This window comes from Notothenia rossii (assembly GCF_949606895.1).
Source record: "Notothenia rossii genome assembly, chromosome: 11".
Lineage (NCBI taxonomy): Eukaryota > Metazoa > Chordata > Actinopteri > Perciformes > Nototheniidae > Notothenia > Notothenia rossii.
Window position 1 is genome coordinate 26,313,998 of NC_136910.1, and position 23,164 is coordinate 26,337,161.

Here is a 23,164-nt window from a genome sequence, read left to right on the forward strand (position 1 = left end):
CTTTCAGAAAATAAAACAAGTCGTGAGCTACTTTTACTCCTCTTTTTTTTGTTTTTTGCAGTGTATATATTTAGCACATTTGAACATTATTATATGCTTACCTTTAACCTTTGCGTGCTGTTTGGGTCTGTGGGATCCGTTTTAAGTGTTTACAAAAAGATAATGTATTCAATTTAGTTATTTTAACTGCTTTATTTGGGGGTGGACCTCACCTCCTCTAGGGGGGTCCAGGGCAGGCTCCCCCGGGAAGATTTGTTTTTAAATGTTGAAGTGAAAAGCATCAATCTGGTGCACTTTGATACAGGTCTCAACACTCATATGAAAGAGAGCTGTATGCTTTTCAATAATTCAAACATCTTTAGAATATGATCACAACCAATAACAAATCATTGAAACTTGTTTATTCTGATCTTATGTTACCTAGTTAGCATTCTTTCTTTTTATTTATGCATATTTGACTAATCACTCCCCTTTTAAACTGTTGCAAGAACGTGATTGTTCGATATTCATTGTGGGGGATGGGGGGAGGAGGGGTGTTAGATAGATATAGAGTTGTAGTAAGTAGATAGAGTTCGCTATGATTGAGGTTTCGTTTATGCATAGGGTAGATTCTTTTAATTACATTTCCTTTTTTTTATGTGTATTTTTTACATTTTGGATTTGCTCGGCGAGCTACTTATTGAGGGATTGCGAGCGACCGGTACAGCTCGCGATCAACGTGTTGGAAACCCCTGCTCTAATGGATCCGACTAGAATGACAAATAGCATTATTTACGCCTATTCCGTCAGCCAAGAAATCGTTGAATCACAAACCTTTTAATTTTTTTTAATTTAATTTTCAGGGGGGACACAGGGGGGTCCAAAGTCAGTGTTAGGGGGGCACTGCCCCCCACTGCCCCGCCCCCCTAGAACCGCCCCTGTTCCCTTCACCTCCACCTACCTGTGTGAGTGTGGGTTTTCCGCATTGACTTTGATCAAAAGCAAGTACCGGCCAAGCAGGGGCGAATCTACCAGGGTGGCATGGAGTGGCAACTGCCAGTGCAAGTGAATGCAGCACAAGACGCGAGCCTTGTTACCCCTCCGGCCCTGGCGCGAGTTTGGAAATGTGATTGGCGGCGATTTCATTTGAACGGGACGGCACAAAACGAGAAGCATTCGGATCCAAGTAGACAGAAGGAATGAGATATTTGCGGTCTACAATGACAGAGAAGAGACTGTCAAGTTTGGCTGCACTCAGCATTGAATCAAAACACACTAAAGCTTTAGATCTTAATACGTTTGTGAGGCGTTTTGCGACAACAAGATGGTATTCGCCGCATTCAGCTGTAATAGGCAGGCCAACTTGATGCTCTGCTCACGGATGACTCGATGAGCATAATAAACTGTTAAGATGATGACCTTACGTGTGTAAATGTGTTTTTTTCTTTGTGGGGGTCTGCCCCCAGAAAACAGTTTTAAGCCCTGAGAAAGTCAAATAAGACTACACTGCCCAGCCACAAAAAAGTAACCACTTTGATTGAACTAGCCAGTAGGGATGGGAACGATTAATCGAATATTCGAAATTATTCAGGTATTCAAATAATTATTCATGTATTCATGAATATTTGTATTATTATAGTTATATCATTTTTTTTTTTTGGGAGTGATGCCTAAGTTGATTACATATTATTAAATTGAATAATTCAATGTATATACGACAGTGCCATAGCTAAATGTGTTAGGTGACGTCTAAAGGTGTGTTTTGCTCCGCTCACCTGTCCCTTACAGCGGGCAGAGCTGCAGGTGCTGGTCTCTCTCTCTCGTGTCCGGTTATACTTCACTCATGTTTATGTCCAAATCCATCAGATCTAGCTAGTTCTAGCCAATGATATGGCTGCTGCCCCTCCCTACACGCAGATCCAAACCTCATCTTAAGCCCAAATGTGGCGCAAATGTGCACCGCAGCCGTTGCGAGGTTCCGGCGCTAACAGTTCATGAGCGTGCTCCCCCGCCCACTGTCAACACTCGCGACACATGAGTGGCCAGCCTAAACAACAATAAGCGCTGCTTGGTAACCGTGTGTGGCGGCAAAGTACATAGACATTTTGAAAGGAGAGATTTAGTTTAGCCGGTATTCAACATATTTTACCAGTCATAGTCCGGTAATTATTTACACTCTAAGAAGAGTCCTACACAACAGACATGGCGTCAAATGAGTAATGTGAGGAAATATTTCGACCAGGTTAGTGAGTGCGGTGTAGAGGTCAAACTATGCCAAATTAAACATATATACATGCTATACCTTGCTATACCCGCAACCTCCGTTCCAGCTGAGAGGGTCTTCTCTACAGCTGGGCTGATTGTGAATCGCACATGAAAGCTGTAGGCCTATAGCTGTCAAACTGTGATCACCAGTTAAATAAATTTGACAAATTCTACTTGCTTGATTTCTACACTTATTTGAACATGTATGTATTTATTTCCAAAGATTATTGAAAAAAATGTTTTCAAAAAAAAAAAGGGTTTACTTTTTTTTTTTAACCAATTTTTTTTTTATAGGATATGTACATTTCATTTAACCGGTTAACCGTTTTTTGGGGGGTCGAATATTCAAATATACATTTGCTTTCAATTTCCCATCCCTACTAGCCAGTAGGTAAGGGCATTCCACTGGATAATAATACCCCTGTATTATAGCAACAACAAGAGCAACAATAATAATTGCAATAATAATTGGGAGGGGGGGGGCACGGCTGTTCTTATGTTCTCTGAGGGGAGGCTCACCTTCCCACACTTTGAAAACCCCTGTCCTAAGCTCCTTTCCTATCATTTAGAGAATCCAAACAGCTCTTATCATGGCTGACACTGAGTCACTTCCTAGTCTTTTCACATTGTTAGGAACCTCGATGGACAATAAACACCATTCGACCCCAACCACGGTTCCATTTAAAGCAGTTTTTCACTTTTCGCTGTGATGCTCAGTGTTTTTTCTGTTTGTCTGTGTAGGTGCGATGGATGATGTACTGGATTGTGTTTGCGCTCTACACTGTGGTCGAGGCCATCACTGACTTAACACTTGCATGGTGAGTACCACACAAATACACACGTTTACCGACTACAAAAGAATAGTTACACAGCAATGTCTTTTTATCATTATCTAAAACTCATTGTCTCAATTGCCCTCTCATACTTTACTATATGTACACTGCACCTTCACTGACTGTACAATACTTTCACCAGTGATCATTAATTAGGTTGGTATATGGAGTTTCAGAGTTAAAGGTCCCCTATTATACTCTTTTTTTAAATATATATTATAGTTCTCAGATAAATACAAAAGATGTCTCTGAAGTGTTTGGCTTTAATACCAAACAGATAATTGTAGCATGTCGTAAACTCCTCTGTTTCAGCCCTGTTCCAAAAGTGCAGATTCAGTGTCTGTAGCTTTAAATTCGAATAAACTGCCTCTCCCCACGCCCCTCTGAGAGATATTTGGTTTAAAAGAACACAATGGTGCTCTAGGAGGAGATTCAGGTGATGAGGTGGGAGGGGTTACCTTGGTTGGCTATTGGCTAATGGTTGCAAAACCCCCCAAAAACTTTGTGACATCACAAAGTCGCCTAAATCTGATTGGCTCATTTTCAGACATGTTTTAATATAGATGGATCAGGGCAAAAAGAGAGATAATCTTTTTTCCTGAAATTTCACAAATCTCTTAACACAGAGGGTACACATACAGTATTTATGTAGGGAAAAAAATGGAAAAGGGAATATTGCATAGTAGGTGACCTTTAAGAAATGTAATTGGAGTGTCATTCTAGTAATCAGAATGATAGATGAAAGAATGCATGGGTAGACATAAAGGACTTAACAAAGTGTAACCTTGGGCTTTACATAACCTACTCTTTAACTCTGCTAGTCTTTGGTGTGAGGCTTTTTCATCTCTATTCACTGAATTTCAATTTCACAAAGCATCATTTTCAAGATGTAATGTTTTAAAAGCCTACAACTCGACTGACTGATGGCCCCTACACATGGCGGCGTGCGTTGACGCTTGGCAGTGGGCGTGTCTTGAGCTTGGGGAGTTTACGCGAGCAACACGACCAACAACCGATCACATGATCTCTCCTGTCAATTGCATAAAAGGTTTTACATGTCACACTTTATATGATGAACATTTATATCATTAATGTCTATGGCGCTATTTTACGCAACAGTCAATGCTGGCTAAATACTGTCTATGCCTGCTAGCTGTCCATTCAAACGAAGTACACTGGATATATACTCCCCAAACAGGAGAAAACCTACCAGTTTCACCCACTGTCTCTGCCACCTCCCTTCATGCCTGGCTCCTCCGGTTTGTATCCCGGTAGGTGAACAGGGAATGATCATAAAGCACCGGGTGATTCCCTACCGCTACGATTATTGTCTCCTCCATACGCTCCTACACGCGGTTTGATTGGCTACGTTTTGCTCCCACAATACAGTTCGGTGAAATGTGACGTCACCCCATTCAAAGTGAATGGACAGAAGCGTTGAAGAGTCAACGCACGCCGCCGTGTGCAGGGGCCGTGACTGACTGACTGACTGACATAAAATAAAAAAGGACATTTTCTAGATGCAAAAGAAGCAAGTTTGTACACTTATGGAAAATGTAGTGCACTGCTTATTATCTCATTATCCCATTAATACATTAAGATTCAAACACTGGCAATGAGGCAGAAAAATGGTTAACTGAACTGTAACGACGAGACGCCGTTACTGCTATTTATTAAATGGCATTAATTATATAAGTGTTCACCCCTCATCTTGTCTGTTGTTTCCGGTCGTCTCTGTGTTCCCTCCTGCTGATTACCCAATTATGTTCACCTGGTGCCCTGTGTTGTCTCCTCCCCCCTCACCTGTGTCTAATTGCTCCCCCATCACCTGTGTCTTGTTAGTCTGTGTGTGTATTTAGGTGCTGTGTCTTGAGAGTGGTAGGGGTGTGAGATCCTGGTGGCTGCAGGCTGGGCTCACGTGAACAGCAGCAGCAGGATTGAGGCTGTGTGAACTATGTGCACATATTTTAATAAATGCCCACGTCGGGTTATATTTTTGGACGTTCTGCCTCTGCCTCCTTGCTTTGTCAGGCCGCTCAACTGTCAGTCTCACATGAACCTTAAAGAACACTCAAAGATTTGAAAGGTGGGGTGCCTTGTGGTGGGACGTGGGGAAGTGGAGAGGTTTTGAATGGACAATCTGAACTGAACTCAACAATACACGTCCCGATCGTCCATATGTGTTGGGGCTGATCCCTAACCTTGATATAGTGCCATTTAAAACATCATTTGAAGGTGAAAGAAACTTTTGTGAAAGAGCACCACCACCAATTTGGTAGGCTGAAGCACAGTCCAACTACTGTTTGCTCATTGTTATCCTTTCTTTTAGTTGTAAGAACACCACAGTGTGGGAGGATGATAGCCATGACGTGTGTGTGTGTGTGTGTGTGTGTGTGTGTGTAGGTTTCCTCTGTACTACGAGCTGAAGATAGCCTTTGTGATCTGGCTGCTGTCCCCTTACACCAGAGGAGCCAGTCTCATCTACAGGAAGTGTCTGCACCCCCTCCTGTCCTCCAGAGAGAGGGTAAGATGATCCATGTGTTTGTTGCTGAGAAAATTAAAGCCACACCTCGTTGTGTTTGATTAAGTGGTCTACTAGAAAACCTAATTGATTGTCTTCCTGTAGGAAATTGATGAGTATATCGTGCAGGCCAAAGAGAGGAGTTATGAGACCATGGTCAACTTTGGGAAGCAAGGCCTGAGCATCGCAGCCACCGCCGCCGTGTCTGCAGCCGTCAAGGCAAGTGTCTCTTTATATCACATCATATTTGTTTAAAGGTGCTTTTTTATAGCATTTAGGGGTTTATATTTTAGGGCTGAACAATTAATCTGAATTGTATCCAAATCGCAATGGTCTAGTAGTGCAATATCGATTTGGTATAGGCAGATTATATACAAATATCATTCTACATTAATTTTTCCCGGCCTACAAACATTTTTCACAGACGTAATAACAAAATGTAAAAAGTTTTGTAAAGATCCATATTTCAATGATTACAGGACTGTCTCAGAAAATTAGAATATTGTGATAAAGTTCTTTATTTTCTGTAATGCAATTTAAAAAAAAAAAAAAAAAAAAAAAAAAAAGTCATACATTCTGGATTCATTACAAATCAACTGAAATATTGCAAGCCTTTTATTATTTTAATATTGCTGATTATGGCATACAGCTTAAGAAAACTCAAATATCCTATCTCTAAATATTAGAATAGTTCCTCAGACCAAGTAAAAAAAAAAGATTTATAACAGCAAAACACAATCAAACATTTGAAAATGTCCATTAATGCACTCAGTACTTGGTTGGGAATCCTTTTGCACGGATTACTGCATCAATGCGGCGTGGCATGGAGGCAATCAGCCTGTGGCATTGCTGAGGTGTCATGGATGCCCAGGATGCTTCAATAGCGGCCTTTAGCTCATTAGCATTGTTGGGTCTGGTGTCTTTCAGCTTCTTCTTCACAATACCCCACATATTCTCTATGGGGTTCAGGTCAGGGGAATTTGCAGGCCAATCGAGGACAGTAATGCCATGGTCAGTACACCAGTTACTGGTGGTTTTGGCACTGTGGGCAGGTGCCAGATCATGCTGGAAAATGAATTCCTCATCTCCATAGAGCTTTTCAGCAGACGGAAGCATGTAGTGCTCTAAAATCTCTTGGTACACAGCTGCATTTACTCTGGGCTTGATGAAACACAGTGGACCAACACCAGCAGCTGACATGGCTCCCCAAACCATCGCTGACTGTGGGAACTTCACACTGGATTTCAAGCAACTTGGATTTTGCTCCTCTCCAGCCTTTCTCCAGACTCTGGCGCCTTGACTTCCAAATGAAATACAAAACTTGCTTTCGTCTGAAAAGAGGACTTTGGACCACTGTGCAACTGTCCAGTGCTTCTTTTCCTTAGCCCAAGTCAGACGCCTCTTCCGTTGTCTTGAGTTCAGAAGTGGCTTGACCATGGGAATACGGCTATTGTAGCCCATTTCCCGGACACGTCTGTGAACAGTGACTTTTGATACCTGGACTCCAGCTTCAGTCCACTGTCTTTGAAGCTCCCCCAAATTCTGGAAGCGACTCTTCTTCACAATGCTGTTAAGGCTGCGGTCATCTCTCTTGGTTGTGCAGCGTTTCCTGCGACATTTCCCCCTTCCAACAGACTTTTTGTGGATGTGCTTTGAAACTGCACTCTGTGAACAGCTTGCTCTTTGAGAAATTTCTTTTTGTGTCTTACCCTCCTGATGGAGGGTGTCAATGACGGTCCTCTGGACAGCAGTCAGATCAGCAGTCTTCCCCATACTTGTGATTTAGTTTACTGAACCAAGCTGAGTGTTTTTCAAGGCTCAGGAAACCCTTGCAGGTGTTTCGAGTTAATTAGACGATTCAAGTGATTCGTTGAACACCCTACTAGTATACTTTTTCATGATATTCTAATATTTAGAGATAGGATATTTGAGTTTTCTTAAGCTGTATGCCATAATCAGCAATATTAAAATAATAAAAGGCTTGCAATATTTCAGTTGATTTGTAATGAATCCAGAATGTATGACATTTTAGTTTTTTTAATTGCATTACAGAAAATAAAGAACTTTATCACAATATTCTAATTTTCTGAGACAGTCCTGTATATGAAAAATATTTCAAACATTTTCATTCCCTTCAATATCATGAATCATATCACAAGTGCAATATCATTCAAAATAACCGCTATTAGTTCATTTTTTAGATCGTGCACTCTTAATTATTTGTATCATTGATTTTTGATTGAAAAGGCCTTTTTGTATTTACAAAGAAATCCCAGTAATATGGCTGATGCAGTTTTTACCCCTTATCTCAATGTTGTGTTATTTATGAAATGAAGACGTTTCCCATGAAGACTGTTCCCTCACCTCAGTCTTGCTTAGCTGAGGTTGTTAAACATGGAAGAAAGTATATGTTTTGGCTTCATTTGCTTAGATACAAGTATGTTCTCAAACCTGCAGGAAAGCAATCCAGCAGGTTGTTTGCCAAATTCAAACTGCGCTTAAACGGCTTATTGAACCACATGTAAAAGAACACAGACAGACAGTGTAATTGGTTTGTAAATGAACGCAGGAGAGCTGCATTCATATTTTAAATATGGTATGTAAAACATTGAGCTCATGCATATGTATCCACTCTGACTGTGTCTCTGAACCAGCTTGTTGTTCAGAAGCTACCACTCACTGCAGCCAGAATAAAAGAGGTGTGTGTGAAGTGGTTTCATCAGCACTTTGTGAAACCCTGGGTGTGTCGGATCATCCTAGTGATCTCCTGGTTTAGGCTGTGCATTGTCTCTCCACCACTTCAAAAACAATACCGTTTTTACCAAGAAGGTGAGGCTTACTGACAGGGCGAGATATAAATATACTGTTGGTACTTGTCAATGTCTCTAGGTATGATGTACATGTAGCCCTGTAAATACGAGTGTTTTAAAAGAAAACAATTAAAGATCATTACATTACATGTCACTTGTTAGACGCTTTTAACCAAAGCGACTTACAGACTCAATACTGTGGACAATCCCCACAGGGGCAATTTGGGTCGAAGAGTCTTGCGCAGGGACACAACAACATGCTGACTGCAATGGGATTTGAACCTCTGACCAGAGGCGCAGGAAGTTATTTTGAGTGGGGGTGCTGAGGTCTTGGACTCCAGTGAACACTATTACGGGCACTATAGAGCACGCACAAAAGCGCGAGCACCAGGGGCGCTACAGTGGAATGTTCTACTGCAACACTCCCCACACGCAAACACACAGTACACCCGTGACTGCTACAATGAAGGCTTGATAATCAGCTCACGGCATATAGGCAGGGGTAAAGTGCTATTTCTTACAAGTGGGGAGCGGACCTCACAGATTTTTTTTAAATATTGAAGTTAAAAGCATCAATCTGGTGCACTTTGAGAGCAACATTAAGAGGTCTATGGACAGGGGTGCACATAATTGGTACACAGGTACGCATGCGCGACAACAATCTGAAATGCGTATTCTTGTTTTACTGCCATATAGTATTTCATAACTGTTTTTCGTTTATTCTCTTGTTTTTTTGATAACGATAATGATCCTATGAAATGAAGGTGTGCCGCGGAAATAATATTTTGAATAATTTGTGACCAAACCGTTTGAGACCCACTGATAAAACTTAGACTAAAGTGAACTATCTAAACCCTCAGAGAGTCCTTTAGCTCACCTGAGCCTCTCAGTCTGAGAGGAGAGCTCTCCTCCAACTTGTTGTGGAACAAACAGCTCCTTATGTCTGTTAGTGCAGCTAGCTAACCAGATGCTAACAACACGGTGTCTCTCTCTCTCTCTCTCTCTCTCTCTCTCTCTCTCTCTCTCTCTCTCTCTCTCTCTCTCTCTCTCTCTCTCTCTCTCTCTCTCTCTCACACACACTAAATGCGCTATTTCCACACACACACACACACACACACACACACACACACACACAGCCGAGCTTGAATGACAAGCACACTTTTATTTCCATGCAACTCTCTGATTGGTCTGGTGTCTTGCCTCTGTTGCATTCACTGAACACGGGAAATTACAGTCCTGACGTCCTCTCTAGTGTCATGATGAGGTTCAAGTAAATCACGGTTAATGTATTATATTATTGAGGTAGAATTGTCCGGGGCTACAGAAAAAACATGCGGGGCAGGCCAAAATATTAATTTACCAACAATGTGGAATTTATTGGCTACATATTACACAGATTATGCACAGCGGGAGCAGCAATAACCGTCAAATAATAATTCAGGGGCCTGCCGCTAGGGGGTGCTGCAGCGCCCTCAGCACCCCCCTTCCCGCGCCCATGCCTGTGACCCCCTGATCCTCACACCAACGCACTAGTCCACTGCAACACACGCCTCACTATATGGGTGTGGCTCAAAATCATGTTTTAATTTTGAGATGTATCATGTTGGTCAGCGTATTTTGATGAGTCATCCTTTACCTCCTTTAATGTTCTTTTTGTCTTGCAACAATACCATGTTTTCATACTTAAAATGTCAACATTTGATGAGCATAAACTTTTCAAAACTTTAACAAAAACAATGTTTCCGGTTTGTCAATCAAGACAATTTGTTATGGAAAATTCCTTGGAAGGTTAAAAAACAACAGGACAAAACTGAATGGGTTTGATAATAGCAGAGATATATTTTTAAAAGATAAAACCATGTAATATTTACTCAAATGAAGGGATTGTGATGTTATGAAAATGGGGTTATATGAGGTACTTCTCCATGATAAGTTCTACATTATATGCAATTTAGAGCCAGCCAGATGTAAGTACAGCACAGAAAGCCAAACAACATACTGCTGGGGATGGGGGAAGAAGCAAAAACATATTTTAGAAACATAAAAACAAATCTGAATCTGTGTAACCTCACACTATATTAAGAATATTTTCACTGCCTTATCTTAAGTCAGTCCTTTAGGTGGAGAACTGAGGCTGTTATCTATGCAAGCTTCAAACCCAAAATAATTAGGACACTGAAGGGGCTGGCTTTAGGAGGCAACAACATACATATATGGCAAACGGTGATCAGAAAACGACATCATGTGCCAAAGTATCCCTGTTTCTATCAAAGTACTCTGGATTTAGTTTTAAGCTTCCTTAACGAGAACCAGGTTGCTCAAATCCAGGCCTCTGAAACCAGGATATGATGTGTACATGTACGTGGGCATAACCAAGACACAGCCCTGATCCTACCAGAGATACAGGTGTATGTGTGAACTGCATTCAGCTGAGCTCATTACTGATGTCCTCTAGTTTACAAGCTCTTCAGTCTTACTGCTTTGAAAACTGGACCACTGTTACTCTTCAACTAAATTAGCTTGTGTAGACTTACATTCAGCCACAGTGTGCCCTTATTCTACAGTGTGAGACTTGTTAAAACCCTCCTGTCTCTGCTAACATTAAACATGCCATTAATCACTGCTTCAAAGACAAGCCGCTCTTACCCTCCAACATTCCACTCTCTCTCTCCCTTTATCTCCTATATTCCTTTTATTTCTATTGCCTCTCCTTGTCTTTATTGTTTCTCTCTTCTTCCCCTCCCTCTGGGGTTAATCAGCACAGTTTTAGGTCACAGTGCTGTTTCAAATCCTTTCAAAGCTTGTGGTGGTTTAAGCTGGAATGTGATTAACCTTGTACAATAAAAGCAGCTGCATGGCACATGAAGTCAGCCTGTCTGCAGCGCCTGACAGTCTGGAGCACACAGAGCACCTTTACACACTTCAGTGCTGTGGTTTTGGTTTACAAATACATCAGTCGTTTACGGATGGGGTTTTATTGAGTATGAAACTCCTGAGACTATATGCACCACCCTGTATTATGCATGCAGCACACATGCATATTGATGTGCATGTAGCCTGAGGCTGATTTGAAATGCCTCTACAGGTGTTAGTAAGCAGACTGGTTCCTGAACAATTCTTTATTTACTGCTTCCTTTAATGACATTATATTACATTCATTGATAGTAGCTGACACTGTAACCCAAATCAAGTGAGCAACAAACAAAGAGTGCATTCAAACATATGGGAAATATGAACATTTCATGTCATGGCTATCCCGCCCAAAACCATTTCTTTTCAGGATATTATTCCAATAATTATCAAATATTGCCTTAAAGAGAGCACTAAAACATGTTGTTAAGAAACAAATATATATTCACATCCCTTTATGTGAATATCCTTTTAGAAAAAAAACAACAATCTTAAATAAGGTACTCATAAATCATTAGCTCCCCCTCCATTAATAAAGGATACATGAATTAGGGCTGCAAGACTTGGTTAAAATAACTCATTTAGATTACGATTCAGAAGGGATTCATCATTTTGCATCATTATTCTCTTTTGTATTGGAAAATATATGAAAATGATCACGGTGTGATTTTTAGAGGATCTGTAGCAAACAAATACGTTTAGTTAAGTCTGTAGAATACTGATTGTAGGCCGGGATATCTCTGCAGCTGCACAACACTTATTGTGCCTTCTTGCGATTTGAGCATATATCTTGTCCATTATTGCCATTTTGATCAAACTTCGATAAATGGTGCAGCCCTAACATAAATACAATTATAACATTGTTCCTATAGCTATTCTTTCTTACACATCATTTTTTTTTTTAAAAGCAGGCCCCATTTTCTACATCTCTACTATCCGATCCAATCCACTTTATTTCTATAGCACATATTAAAACAGAGGGTTTACCAAAACAGCAAACATATCATTATAATGAAATATAATATTACAATAATAGATCAAAGGCACACATAAGAATGAATACAAGGTACCCAAAGGCTATGGACAGAAAATAAAAGCATACAAATGGATAAGACATAGCTCAAACTGACTCGAAAGCCAGGGAAGAGAGGTGGGTCTTTAGGCGGGACTTAAAAGTTTAGAGGGTGTGCGACAATTTGACATGGGGGGCAGGTCGTTCCAGAGCCTGGGGGCTATCGCTGAGAAGGCTCGGTCTCCCCTGGTCTTTTTCTTGGTTTTAGGCACTACTAACTGATCAGCCGACCTCAAAGCCCTTGAGGGGGTGTACACCTTTAGGCTTTAACTATGATGCTTGAAAGCCTCTGCAAGTCTTTGTGAGGGTGTTCATGATTATCCCAATAATGGTAATTTACTAATATCATATTCACTTATTGCAAATATAGTTAAAAAAAATGATCACTAGTGAACACCCCAAAAAATGCCAGAATGATGCATGTACATGGACTTGAGGTGTTGCATTTGATAATGTGCTCCCTGGTATGTGAGCCGCACTGTCCTAAGACTCGCCTCAGGTTATGTCTATACATACCTGCTTCCCCTTGGTCACATAATCCGCCGTCATGGACTTCAATTCCACTGCTTTGCCGACGACATCCAGCTTCTCATCTCCACCAAGTCCATCTCCACTGCTACCCACTCCATCCTGACAAACTGCATCACTGAAATCAAATCCTGGCTCCAACTTAACTTCCTGAAACTCAACTGCGATAAATCTGAAATAATAATCATTGGACAAAAGAAGCTCACCACACCTATCCATAACTTCACCCTCAACATAGACGGCTTCCCAGTTCAAACCTCCCCTCACATCCGGAACCTAGGCATCATATTTGACCAAACCCTCTCCTTCAACCGATACATCAAACAGATCACAAAGACAGCCTTCTTCCACCTCAAAAACATCGCCCGTCTACGTCCATCCCTCTCTCCCACTGCTGCCGAAACCCTCATCCACGCCTTCATCACCTCCCGTCTGGACTATTGCAACAGCCTCCTCTATGGTTCACCTGCAAAAATCCTCAACAAACTTCAATATATCCAGAACTCCGCCGCCCGTCTACTCACCCACACCCGAATCCGTGAACACATTACACCCGTCCTCATCAAGCTCCACTGGCTCCCCATCCCCCAGAGAATTCAGTACAAGATCCTCCTGATGACGTACAAAGCCCTCCATAACCTGGCCCCATCCTACCTGACTGACCTCCTCCACAGACACACTCCCACTCGCTCCCTCCGCTCTGCCACTGCCAACCTCCTGTCCCTCCCCACCCGGACCAACCTCAAGTCTTGGGGCGACAGAGCCTTCTCCGTTGCTGCACCCACCCTCTGGAACTCACTACCCCAATCCATCAGAGATTCTTCCTCCCTCACAGCATTCAAAACATCACTCAAAACCCACCTGTTCAACACTGCATTCAACCACTGACCACCCCACTCCCCCCGTATTTTTTCTGTTTTGTTTATCTCTTTTTGTATTTCTTTGTCTTTTTTTGTTGTGTTTTCTTAAATTCTCTGTGAAAGCGTCTTTGAGTTTCATGAAAAGCGCTATAAAAGTCCCATGTATTATTATTATTATTATGATACATCTACCCAGACTCAGAGATGGTTGGCATGGAACAGCCTGAACAGGTCGCCATTTGATTACAGGGCTGACGCATAGAGACACATTTATATCCTCATATTCACACCTACAGGCAGTTAAAGAGTCTCTGACGACCTACCCTGCATGTTTTCTGACAGAACCTTCTCTCTCGGGAGGCGGAGCTCAATACTGCACCTCCTGGCCAACATGATTTATAATCATGCCAATATTAGATTTTCAATATACATTTTCACAGTTATAATACATACATTTGAAACGTTGAGTAAATAACGTCATTAGCTTAGCATATTTGGATATTTTGGACTCATTCTAGACTCAATGTAGACATAAATAAATCTTCATTCCCAATTCTTTAATTTGTTGTGCCTCTAAAACTGTCATTTTTGGAAGCAATAACAGCCTGTGACTTTTGATTTCCATAGAACAGATGATTCTGAAGATTAATGATCAGACTTGAATTAGCAATTAGCTCTGTGGTTATTTTGCGCTGATGAGATTTTCACATTTGTTCTACTGAAGTAAATACCTCACTGGTGAATGTCTGAAGCTTTATGCTGTCTTAAAAACAACTGTTGCTAACAAGTGACTGAATGAGACTACATGTCATCGCGCTTAACATTAGCCGCGTTAGCTTAGCGCTGGTGCTCTGAAGTCATTGTGACTGTCATTTAGTTTTTCTACAGCATAATGTTTTCTGCATTCTACCAAAATCCAATGAAAACATCTAATTGCTTTTTGTCGAGGAAGCCCTTGCAATGCTAACTTCCGTGTCAACCTACGGAAACATGTCATCATTGCACCACTCCATTAGCCTGTAGGGACTTAACATTTATTTACAGTCTTAGCAACAGATTTATGAATACCTGATGGAACCCAGCCCCGTTCTTGGTTCTATATTGATTGAAGGTTAATAAAAGGCATGTTTCATCTGCTACACAGCTCATACAATGGAACATGTTTGTGAACTTTTTATATAATGAGCCTTTGGTGGGAAAACTATGTCTCTTGTTCTTGTATCGCTGGGTTTCTTTTATTTAGTATCCATCCCCAATATATATGATTTTAGAAAGTCTGATTTTATGAAATGTAATTTTTCTGTGTTTGGTCATGATGCTCTGCTCCGGCTTGCTACTAGCTAACCCTCTTGTCACTCTGTTTCTCTTCCTCTCTCTCTGTACTGACATCCTTCTCTCTTCAGGGTGTGTGTGCTTCAGCAGGCTCTGGGAGGTCAAACCAGTCAGTGTAAGCAGCATGGACAGAACCTTCCATTTCATACCATGACACCTTGTGCCCCATCCTTTGACTTTCAAAGTGTTCTTTTTCCATCTTGTTTGTTGTAAAACAGAATCAACAAATCAACATTTAACTCTATAATTTCCCTATTTGTCTTCATTTTTATGCCTTACTGTTTTTATTTATTATTTTACTTACTCCTTTATTATATTATAACACTCAACTTCCTGTTTCCTTTTTCACTTGCTTTTCATGAAACGTCTTTTCATTCACTTTTCCTTCCTTGTTGTTGCCCATACCTTGAACTGTTTCCATAATGATGTCTTTGTCATTGTTGAATTTTGGTTTATGTCAAAAATATTCCTTATGATCACAACTCTTTGTGTAGCATTTTGTGTCACTATAATCTGTTGTTAGGCTGGAAGCTGGAAGAGTGTGTGGCAGCAAGAAACAAATGATCAAAAAGCTACATTTTGATCAAATGACACAAAATGATGATCCTGCTACGGCCCTGACTAACAGAGGCTGGGTTTTAAGTTAGGGTTAGGGTAGAGTGTTAGACTAGTTCACCTTTAAAATCAGTGTTTTTGATACACTGGCAATTGTGAAAGAAAAGAATTCTAAAATGCATTAAGAAAAAAAGAAATAAAATCGAAAAATAGTACATTTCTTAAGAATTAAGATTAATTATCACGCTAATTAAATTTACAATAGACGTGTTATTAACAGTAATAATAATCTGTATGATTGGGATAATACTTTTAATACTTGATTGTAGTGAACAGGTGAGAGCGGTCTGTGAGCTTCTGTGATCAGAGATTTAAGGATATTGCAGTGAAATAAAAGTATTTACGTAAGAGTGTGTAACCAGACCTGTTTTAACTGCTCAGAGGGGACTTGATTAACTCCAGACTGCAGTTCAAAGCAAAACCACTGAACTCAGTAGACTTTATGAGTCTTTATGAGAATGCAATGGAAAGCAGAGTGAACTTAAAGGCTCTGCTTGTGTCTTTCCTTCTTTTCAAGCTAAATGTATTCCACCAATAGAATATTTATCAGGGGTTAGGGTCATGCATCGGTTTGAAGCACATAAGCAGCAGAGTCAGTAGTTATGATAGCAGCCCATAAATGAGTTGATGACAATGCTCATATACAGGAAAACGAACCAACAATCACACAACTTGAGAGATTTGTTCTGACTGCAGAAATGTTCAGGTTACCAAAAGAACCTCCAGATATTCTGCTGGAAGTGGAACCACCTGTCTGTTCACTGTGTAGATGTTAAGAGGGAGTAGTTGGTCTGTTGACACTCATTCACTTCATCAGTGTCGATCTAATCTTGTTTGTTTAACTCTGTTTAAACGTGTGTGTGTGTGTGTGTGTGTGTGTGTGTGTGTGTGTGTGTGTGTGTGTGTGTGTGTGTGTGTGTGTGTGTGTGTGTGTGTGTGTGTGTGTGTGTGTGTGTGTGTGTGTGTGTGTGTGTGTGTGTGTGTGTGTGTGTGTGTGTGTGTGTGTGTGTGTGTGTGTGTGTGTGTGTGTGTGTGTGTGTGTGTGTGTGTGTGTGTGTGTGTGTGTGTGTGTGTGTGTGTGTGTGTGTGACAGGGTCAGGGTGCCATCACAGAGAAGCTGCGAAGCCTGAGCATGCACGACCTAACCCAGATCAGCCAGCAGGACGACAGAGGAGACCAGCTCTACCAGTACAGCTCCCACTCCTCCAACCCCGCCATCAGGAGGTCCCAGAGCACTGACGCTGCCGACGGACCAGGTACACACACAGAGATAGATACTTACGTATGAAGTTTTGGATAGTTTCACACTGTATAAACCCCAACATGTTTGTTTTTTTTAAATCATAATTTTACCACAATTTTCCTAGTTTACATTAAAGATTCTGAATTTTACATTAAGAGCAGCAAACAACATTTTGCTATAGACAGATATTACAGACTAATATAGTATATAGCAATAGTTCTACCTGGGCAGAGAATAAACGTCCTCTATCCAGTGTGCTTTGGTTACGTAGTTGGTCCTGCCACATGTGCATGATAATGTAATGTATATTAGTGCATGTCAGCAAATGTTTATGTACCCCACTGTATAGCTTGTGGCCCTGTCTCTGCACTGTCCTCCTACAGATTCAAATTAAAAAGATACAAAGATTGTATTGTCATTAGCACAAACGCTACAGTGTAGTTGTTGGCAATAGAAATCTAAAGTCGCTGGCTCCTCATCATACAATTGAATGTAAACATTAAATAACCAACTGACGACATTGATGTAGTGCAAATCCCAACCCAACACTGACACTAACTAACACTGTTAGCTCTCTTAGCACTGCTGCTGTAGTTTGGACCTTTAGTGCTGTTAGCACAGTTGGCTAGCAGCCAGCTCAGCTGTCACCATGTTGAGAGCCATGTGGAGTCAATCTCTCTGCTCTGAATATGGCATAGTGAACCACTAAAGCTTGCAAACCTCCAGAACACACTGGAATCTGAACTCACAGACGTCATACTCACAACCAGCAAAACATGCTTCATCCAGTGATAGGCACGTCCATAAATGCCTTTGAATATCCATCCTTATAGTAGGCACGGAGATAGTGCTGTCAATATCACGGCTACACTGGCGTGACAAATGTGCCACATCAGCTAAATATCCCTTTTTCCAATTGTGCATGGATGGCTTGTTACGCTAACCCCAGGTGGCCACACTGTAACTGAATACAGTTTTAATCAAAGTTCATGGTTCTGACTGTGTAATAATCAGCAGTGTACATGTTTATATTTGAACAAAAGGTAGGAAATGGATAATACAATTGCTCAAATCATCAGTTCATTATTTAAATATTAGCTTGGCCATTAATGACAGTTTAAGGATGCCTTAAGAAGTGGCAGCACAACACTTGGATACAATGAAAGGTAAAAATCCTAAAAGCTCAAAGACTACATGTATATAAAATCACAACTAAAAACTAAAATAAGATGCACAAATGTACGCCATCCACCAAAACACAAACATGGAGGTTCTCTCAGAGCCACTGGTTCTGGATGAGTAAGAAATAAATATGTCAGAAGGTGTGTGTGTGTGTGTGTGTGTGTGTGTGTGTGTGTGTGTGTGTGTGTGTGTGTGTGTGTGTGTGTGTGTGTGTGTGTGTGTGTGTGTGTGTGTGTGTGTGTGTGTGTGTGTGTGTGTGTGTGTGTGTGTGTGTGTGTGTGTGTGTGTGTGTGTGTGTGTGTGTGTGTGTGTGTGTGTGTGTGTGTGTGTGTGTGTGTGTGTGTGTGTGTGATGACTTCCCAGCAGACAGAGGGGATGAGTCTGAGTGGGATGCTGTTGGAATTTCAAACACACACTCCGTCTCTGTTCCTTCCGTCTATTTCTCTCTCACCCAGTGAGGAGGGGGGGGGGGGGGCTGAGATGAATGTATAGGAGGAGAGTGGAGATTTAAGGGATGGATGGAGCAGGAGTGAATTGGAAGAGGAGGAGGATGGAGGCTGGCAGACAGCATTAGCATACTGAGAGAGGGAGAGTGTTCTGTATTCAGCTCAGGAGGAAGAGATGTTTCTCCCCCTCTTGCTCTCTTTCATAGGGTCCTCCCTGCTGCTCACATGACATCACACTCCTGCTGGCTAAAGGAGGTCTTCAGCTCCTGGGCAACAATGGTTTTTCTTCTGGACCCTTTTCCCCTCACATCTGGTCTATTATTTAATTTCATTATCTTTTTTTAATCTATACACAGGACGTCTATTCCAAATTTATTCCACTTTATTTGTGCTAGTTTTTCCTTTTTCCTGCGATGGTCTAATGACTGAGTATGGTGGCCGACAACGGCCCAAAACGCTTCCATTAGGAGAAAAACGATGCAAATATAAAAACACACATGTTCCACTAACAGTGACAGTTGGCCAACTATAACTCTCAAATGCCAACAAGTGCTGCTATGCGGTCCTACAGATGTAGCGCTTCATTTCAGACAGTTTGAAATGCGAGGGCCGTGATTGGTACGTGATCTGCCCTCGCTCAAGGGAAAACCTCCAGCTTGACTTGAGACCGCCCCCGTGATAGATAAATGTAATTATAATGAAGCCAGCTGCAATGGATCATTGATCCACCAGGGGGTGCAGTGGGGTTCCACACTGGAGCTCATGTGAAATAAGGTCAGATACAGTACGCTGGATGTACAGCGGAACTTTGTTAAGATCCATATGTCACGGATATCATACTACTCTGCTAAATAAGAGACATATAATCATTTACAAAACATCACCATGTTGTTATTTAACAAAATAATTTTGTTATTCGAAAAAAACGAACGGGAGGAAATGCAGCCCGGCTCTCGATTTTTAATCCTAATTTAATCATCATCTTCACCACGATCATTTATGTTTATGTTCGCCGAATTGACATGAAATCACTGACACATATGAATATACTGTATTCAACTTCATTAAAACGTTATTAACGTGCCTAAACTCAGTAATTCACCAAAAATATGTATATTTTAATGGAGCCTCGTCGGCAGATCAGGATCCCAAAGTGTAGCGGAGGGATCCTCATCTGGATGAAGGGTGTTATTTTCCCCATAAGGAACAAGTCGCTGCAAATTATCCCGCTTATTACATGGCCACATTCTCAACAAAGTAACGACATGACTCCCAATATTAATTGAAATGCTTTTATGGATTTAGAAAATGTTTTTATTGATTTAAAAAATAGTTGTATGTATTGATTTAAATTGACATGCATCCGCTAAGAAAAATAGTCCGTTGTTACCGTTTTTTAAACAGTCTGAATGAAACGGCAGCTCTCAGCTGTGTATTTACACAACTAATGGCCCATCAACCACAGCTCTCTCCCCCCCTCCCCCCTTGATCTTTCTTCTCCAGCAGCTAAATTAACGGTAGGTTACTCTGAGTGACAAGCTTACAGTTAGACACAACACTGTAATTGCAAGTGACCCTCAGTTAGTTGACTTTTATGTTCAACTGCTAAATTCGTTACTGATAAAAAAAGGGCTTCTACTGTACCTAATTACCTTAACACTAGAACCGCCAGAGGTTTTTGTATAGGCCAGGGGTCTGCAACCTTTTTGACCAAAAGAGCCATTTTGCTCCTTTTTCCCCAAACATTTTTTGTCTGGAGCCGCAAAACATATTTCATAGCTTGATAGCTAAGTTGTATTTATTGTTATATCAGACAAAAACTACAGTTTTTTTGCATTTATTAGGCTATTTATTACATTATATAAAACTGTTAACCTCTAATAAGAAACAAAGAACTCCTATAAGAAGAATTACAAATAATACACAGGCCTACTTTAAAATAAATTAAACACAGCACTTGGGGAGTCCTCTGCACATTTGAAGGGGAAAAAAATATTATTAAAATGGGCCCACTTTGAAATAAATAAAACATATAGCTGCACCCTAAAACGAGTTAAAGGTAGGGTAGGTAAGAATGGAGAAACCAGCTCGTGTGCGCTAGAATTTGAAAATACACAACCGGAAAAAATAGGCCTCTTCCTTCAGACTTTCTTACAGATTCCCTCCTCCAACACACACGAACGCGCATCATCAATGAGGCCACGAGATAAGTTTGTGCAAAGATGGAAGGCTGACAGGCAGTTAGGCCATCTAGTTATTTTAGCCGGGTCGGCTAAAATGATTGGTCGTGCTTTTTACAGTGCTACGGCTTCCACAGATTAATTTTTGTTTGTATTTATTGTCAAAGCATTTAATATATTCATTGCTATCGGGACGTTAAGAGCATTCCATGGAATATAACAAAAAGTGTTTTCTGAAATAAATTACATACCCCATTGAATTATGACTGAAGATTGTCAGCTGTCTTCCTCTCCCTTGTTGTTCCTCGATACGTAAAGGCTGCAGCACCGTTGACAACTTCTCTCTACATATCAAACATACCGGTAAACCAGCATCGTTTGCTGTGAAAGCATATAACTGTCCACACAGAATTCAATCCTGTGTTCCTCCGGTACTTTTCTTTGATTTATCCATAGTTCGCTCATCGAGCCGGGGGTCCCCGCGCGAGCGCTTCCAAGAAAAGGCACTCGCGCGGGACCGTAGCAGGATGTGACGCATATTTTAGTTGACCTAATTAAAACCGTTTTGTTTTTTATTTATGTGTCACAGTATCACCTCAAAATACAAGATACGAAACATTTTCAACCGTGCAACAAAACATAAATAGTCCTACAAACACTTTTATTTTATTTCCTTCTTATTTTTGTCTAAGCTCAAGGGAGCCAGAGCAGAGGGCTTAAAGGGCCGCATGCGGCCCGTGGGCCGCGGGTTGCCGACCCATGGTATAGGCCTACCTAAACCCGTCAAATCCCGCTATTAGAAGGCAATTTTTAACAACATAGGGTGCTAGCTACATAACACACTTTCAGGAAAAGTCACGGACTGGGAGACTTTAATATTTTATTGAAAAAAAGTTACATTGCACACACACAACAACACATCACACAAATTGACCCGATTGGCGGTTCTAGTGTTAAATAAACTCACTAATTAATGAAACCAGTTCAATACGCATTATTCTTATTCTTATCATTCTTTATGAGCGCAGAAATAGTCTTAAAATCAGATCTGTTTTTTAAATGAAATCTGACGGCAGGCAGTTAGCTCTGATCACCTATGGTAAATGCGCCGCACCTAATCGCTGGCCATTCAGCCACAGACACTGTTCGAAATGGGGGGCAGCTAGGGGGAGCTTGGCTCCCCCGAAGAGGGAGGGAGCTCCCCTGAAGGCTGACTTTGAGATAAATAGGGGGAGCCCAAAACAATCGTTTATATTTGTGTCACACAGATTAGAAATGTTGAGTTTCTGTAAATAACAGTTCTTGAAATAAATAATAGTTATTGTTCATTACAGTTTCTGAATATTTGTTTTATATTTGTGAATATGTCTGGGTGTTGCCATCTGTACGTGGCGGCGCTGCATTCTTACTTACGTTGCTATGGTTATGGCGGTGATGCCGGCGCGGTATTTGAAATGTTCATATTGATATTTTTTTTTACTCTGGCTGTGTAATAAAAAAATATGGCAAAACAAAAACAGTCAAGCGTCACAGCTTTTGGATTCACAAGCAAAGAAGCGAAGGAGTCTAAAAATGACAACGTGAACGGAAAACAACTTTTAGTTGGCCGGCTGTAAGCGGCGTTAGGGTGGAGCTTGACAGCTCCACACCGAGGGAGAGGCCTGCCGATGCGGAGCCTGAAGAGGCTTCAACAACGGCCACATCCGCCGGCATAGTGACACCGTTTGTATTAGTAGAAGAGTGTTTTTATAGCAATTGATCGCATCCGCGCTGCTGCTCCAGTCAACAGAGCGTGCGTTTGACATATTTAGTAGCAGGATGTGCTCTGAAAAATAGGGCTCCCCGAAAGCAAATGGGTAATTCGAAAACTGACAGAGCTCCCTCTATACAAATCAAACTGTAGACGGTGTGAAAGCACCTATTGTTTTAAATAATGGTCGGAATGTGACCTGTGAGCCTTCTGAATTACCGTGGGACAGCACATTCTAAACTAAAATGTTCAATCAATAAAGTAACATCTTATCTTATCTTAATAATATCTTCATATTAATAATAATAATAAATCATACAGTATGTGTCCAAAAGGGAGCAGGAGGAAGCAAACACAAAAATATACTGCATATTAAAGCAAACGATTGTAAAGGTTAAAGTATGAGCATAACAAATAAAGAAGTGTAATGTAAACATTTACATTATGATTATTTAATATATAAAGACTATATATTATTGAATTACAAGATTAGATATACTTTAGTTGATCTAAAATATTGATGTGTTCAAATGCTCTTCAAAACACAACTGAAAGTCCATGAAACTTGTCTTTCTGTATTTGTGAATGAAGCGCCATCTCCTGGTTAAAACCTGAAATTGAAAATCTGGCAACGCCCT

At 40.9% G+C, this 23,164-nt stretch overlaps 2 protein-coding genes across 3 annotated transcripts in view; both read left to right on the top strand.

Annotated features, from left to right (window-relative positions):
• The window catches only part of LOC307024606 (uncharacterized protein), a 402,876-nt gene that overhangs the window by 203,792 nt on the left and 175,920 nt on the right, over window positions 1-23,164 (top strand). The gene's annotated exons all lie outside the window — the stretch shown is intronic.
• reep3b (receptor accessory protein 3b) overlaps window positions 1-23,164 on the top strand; it is a 63,938-nt gene that overhangs the window by 31,026 nt on the left and 9,748 nt on the right. For both annotated transcript variants that reach the window (XM_079659109.1, XM_079659108.1), the window contains exons 3-6: window positions 2,986-3,062; window positions 5,481-5,601; window positions 5,704-5,817; window positions 16,819-16,981. In XM_079659109.1, the coding sequence (XP_079515235.1) occupies window positions 2,986-3,062; window positions 5,481-5,601; window positions 5,704-5,817; window positions 16,819-16,981 (475 nt within the window). The remainder of the gene's footprint in view (window positions 1-2,985; window positions 3,063-5,480; window positions 5,602-5,703; window positions 5,818-16,818; window positions 16,982-23,164) is intronic.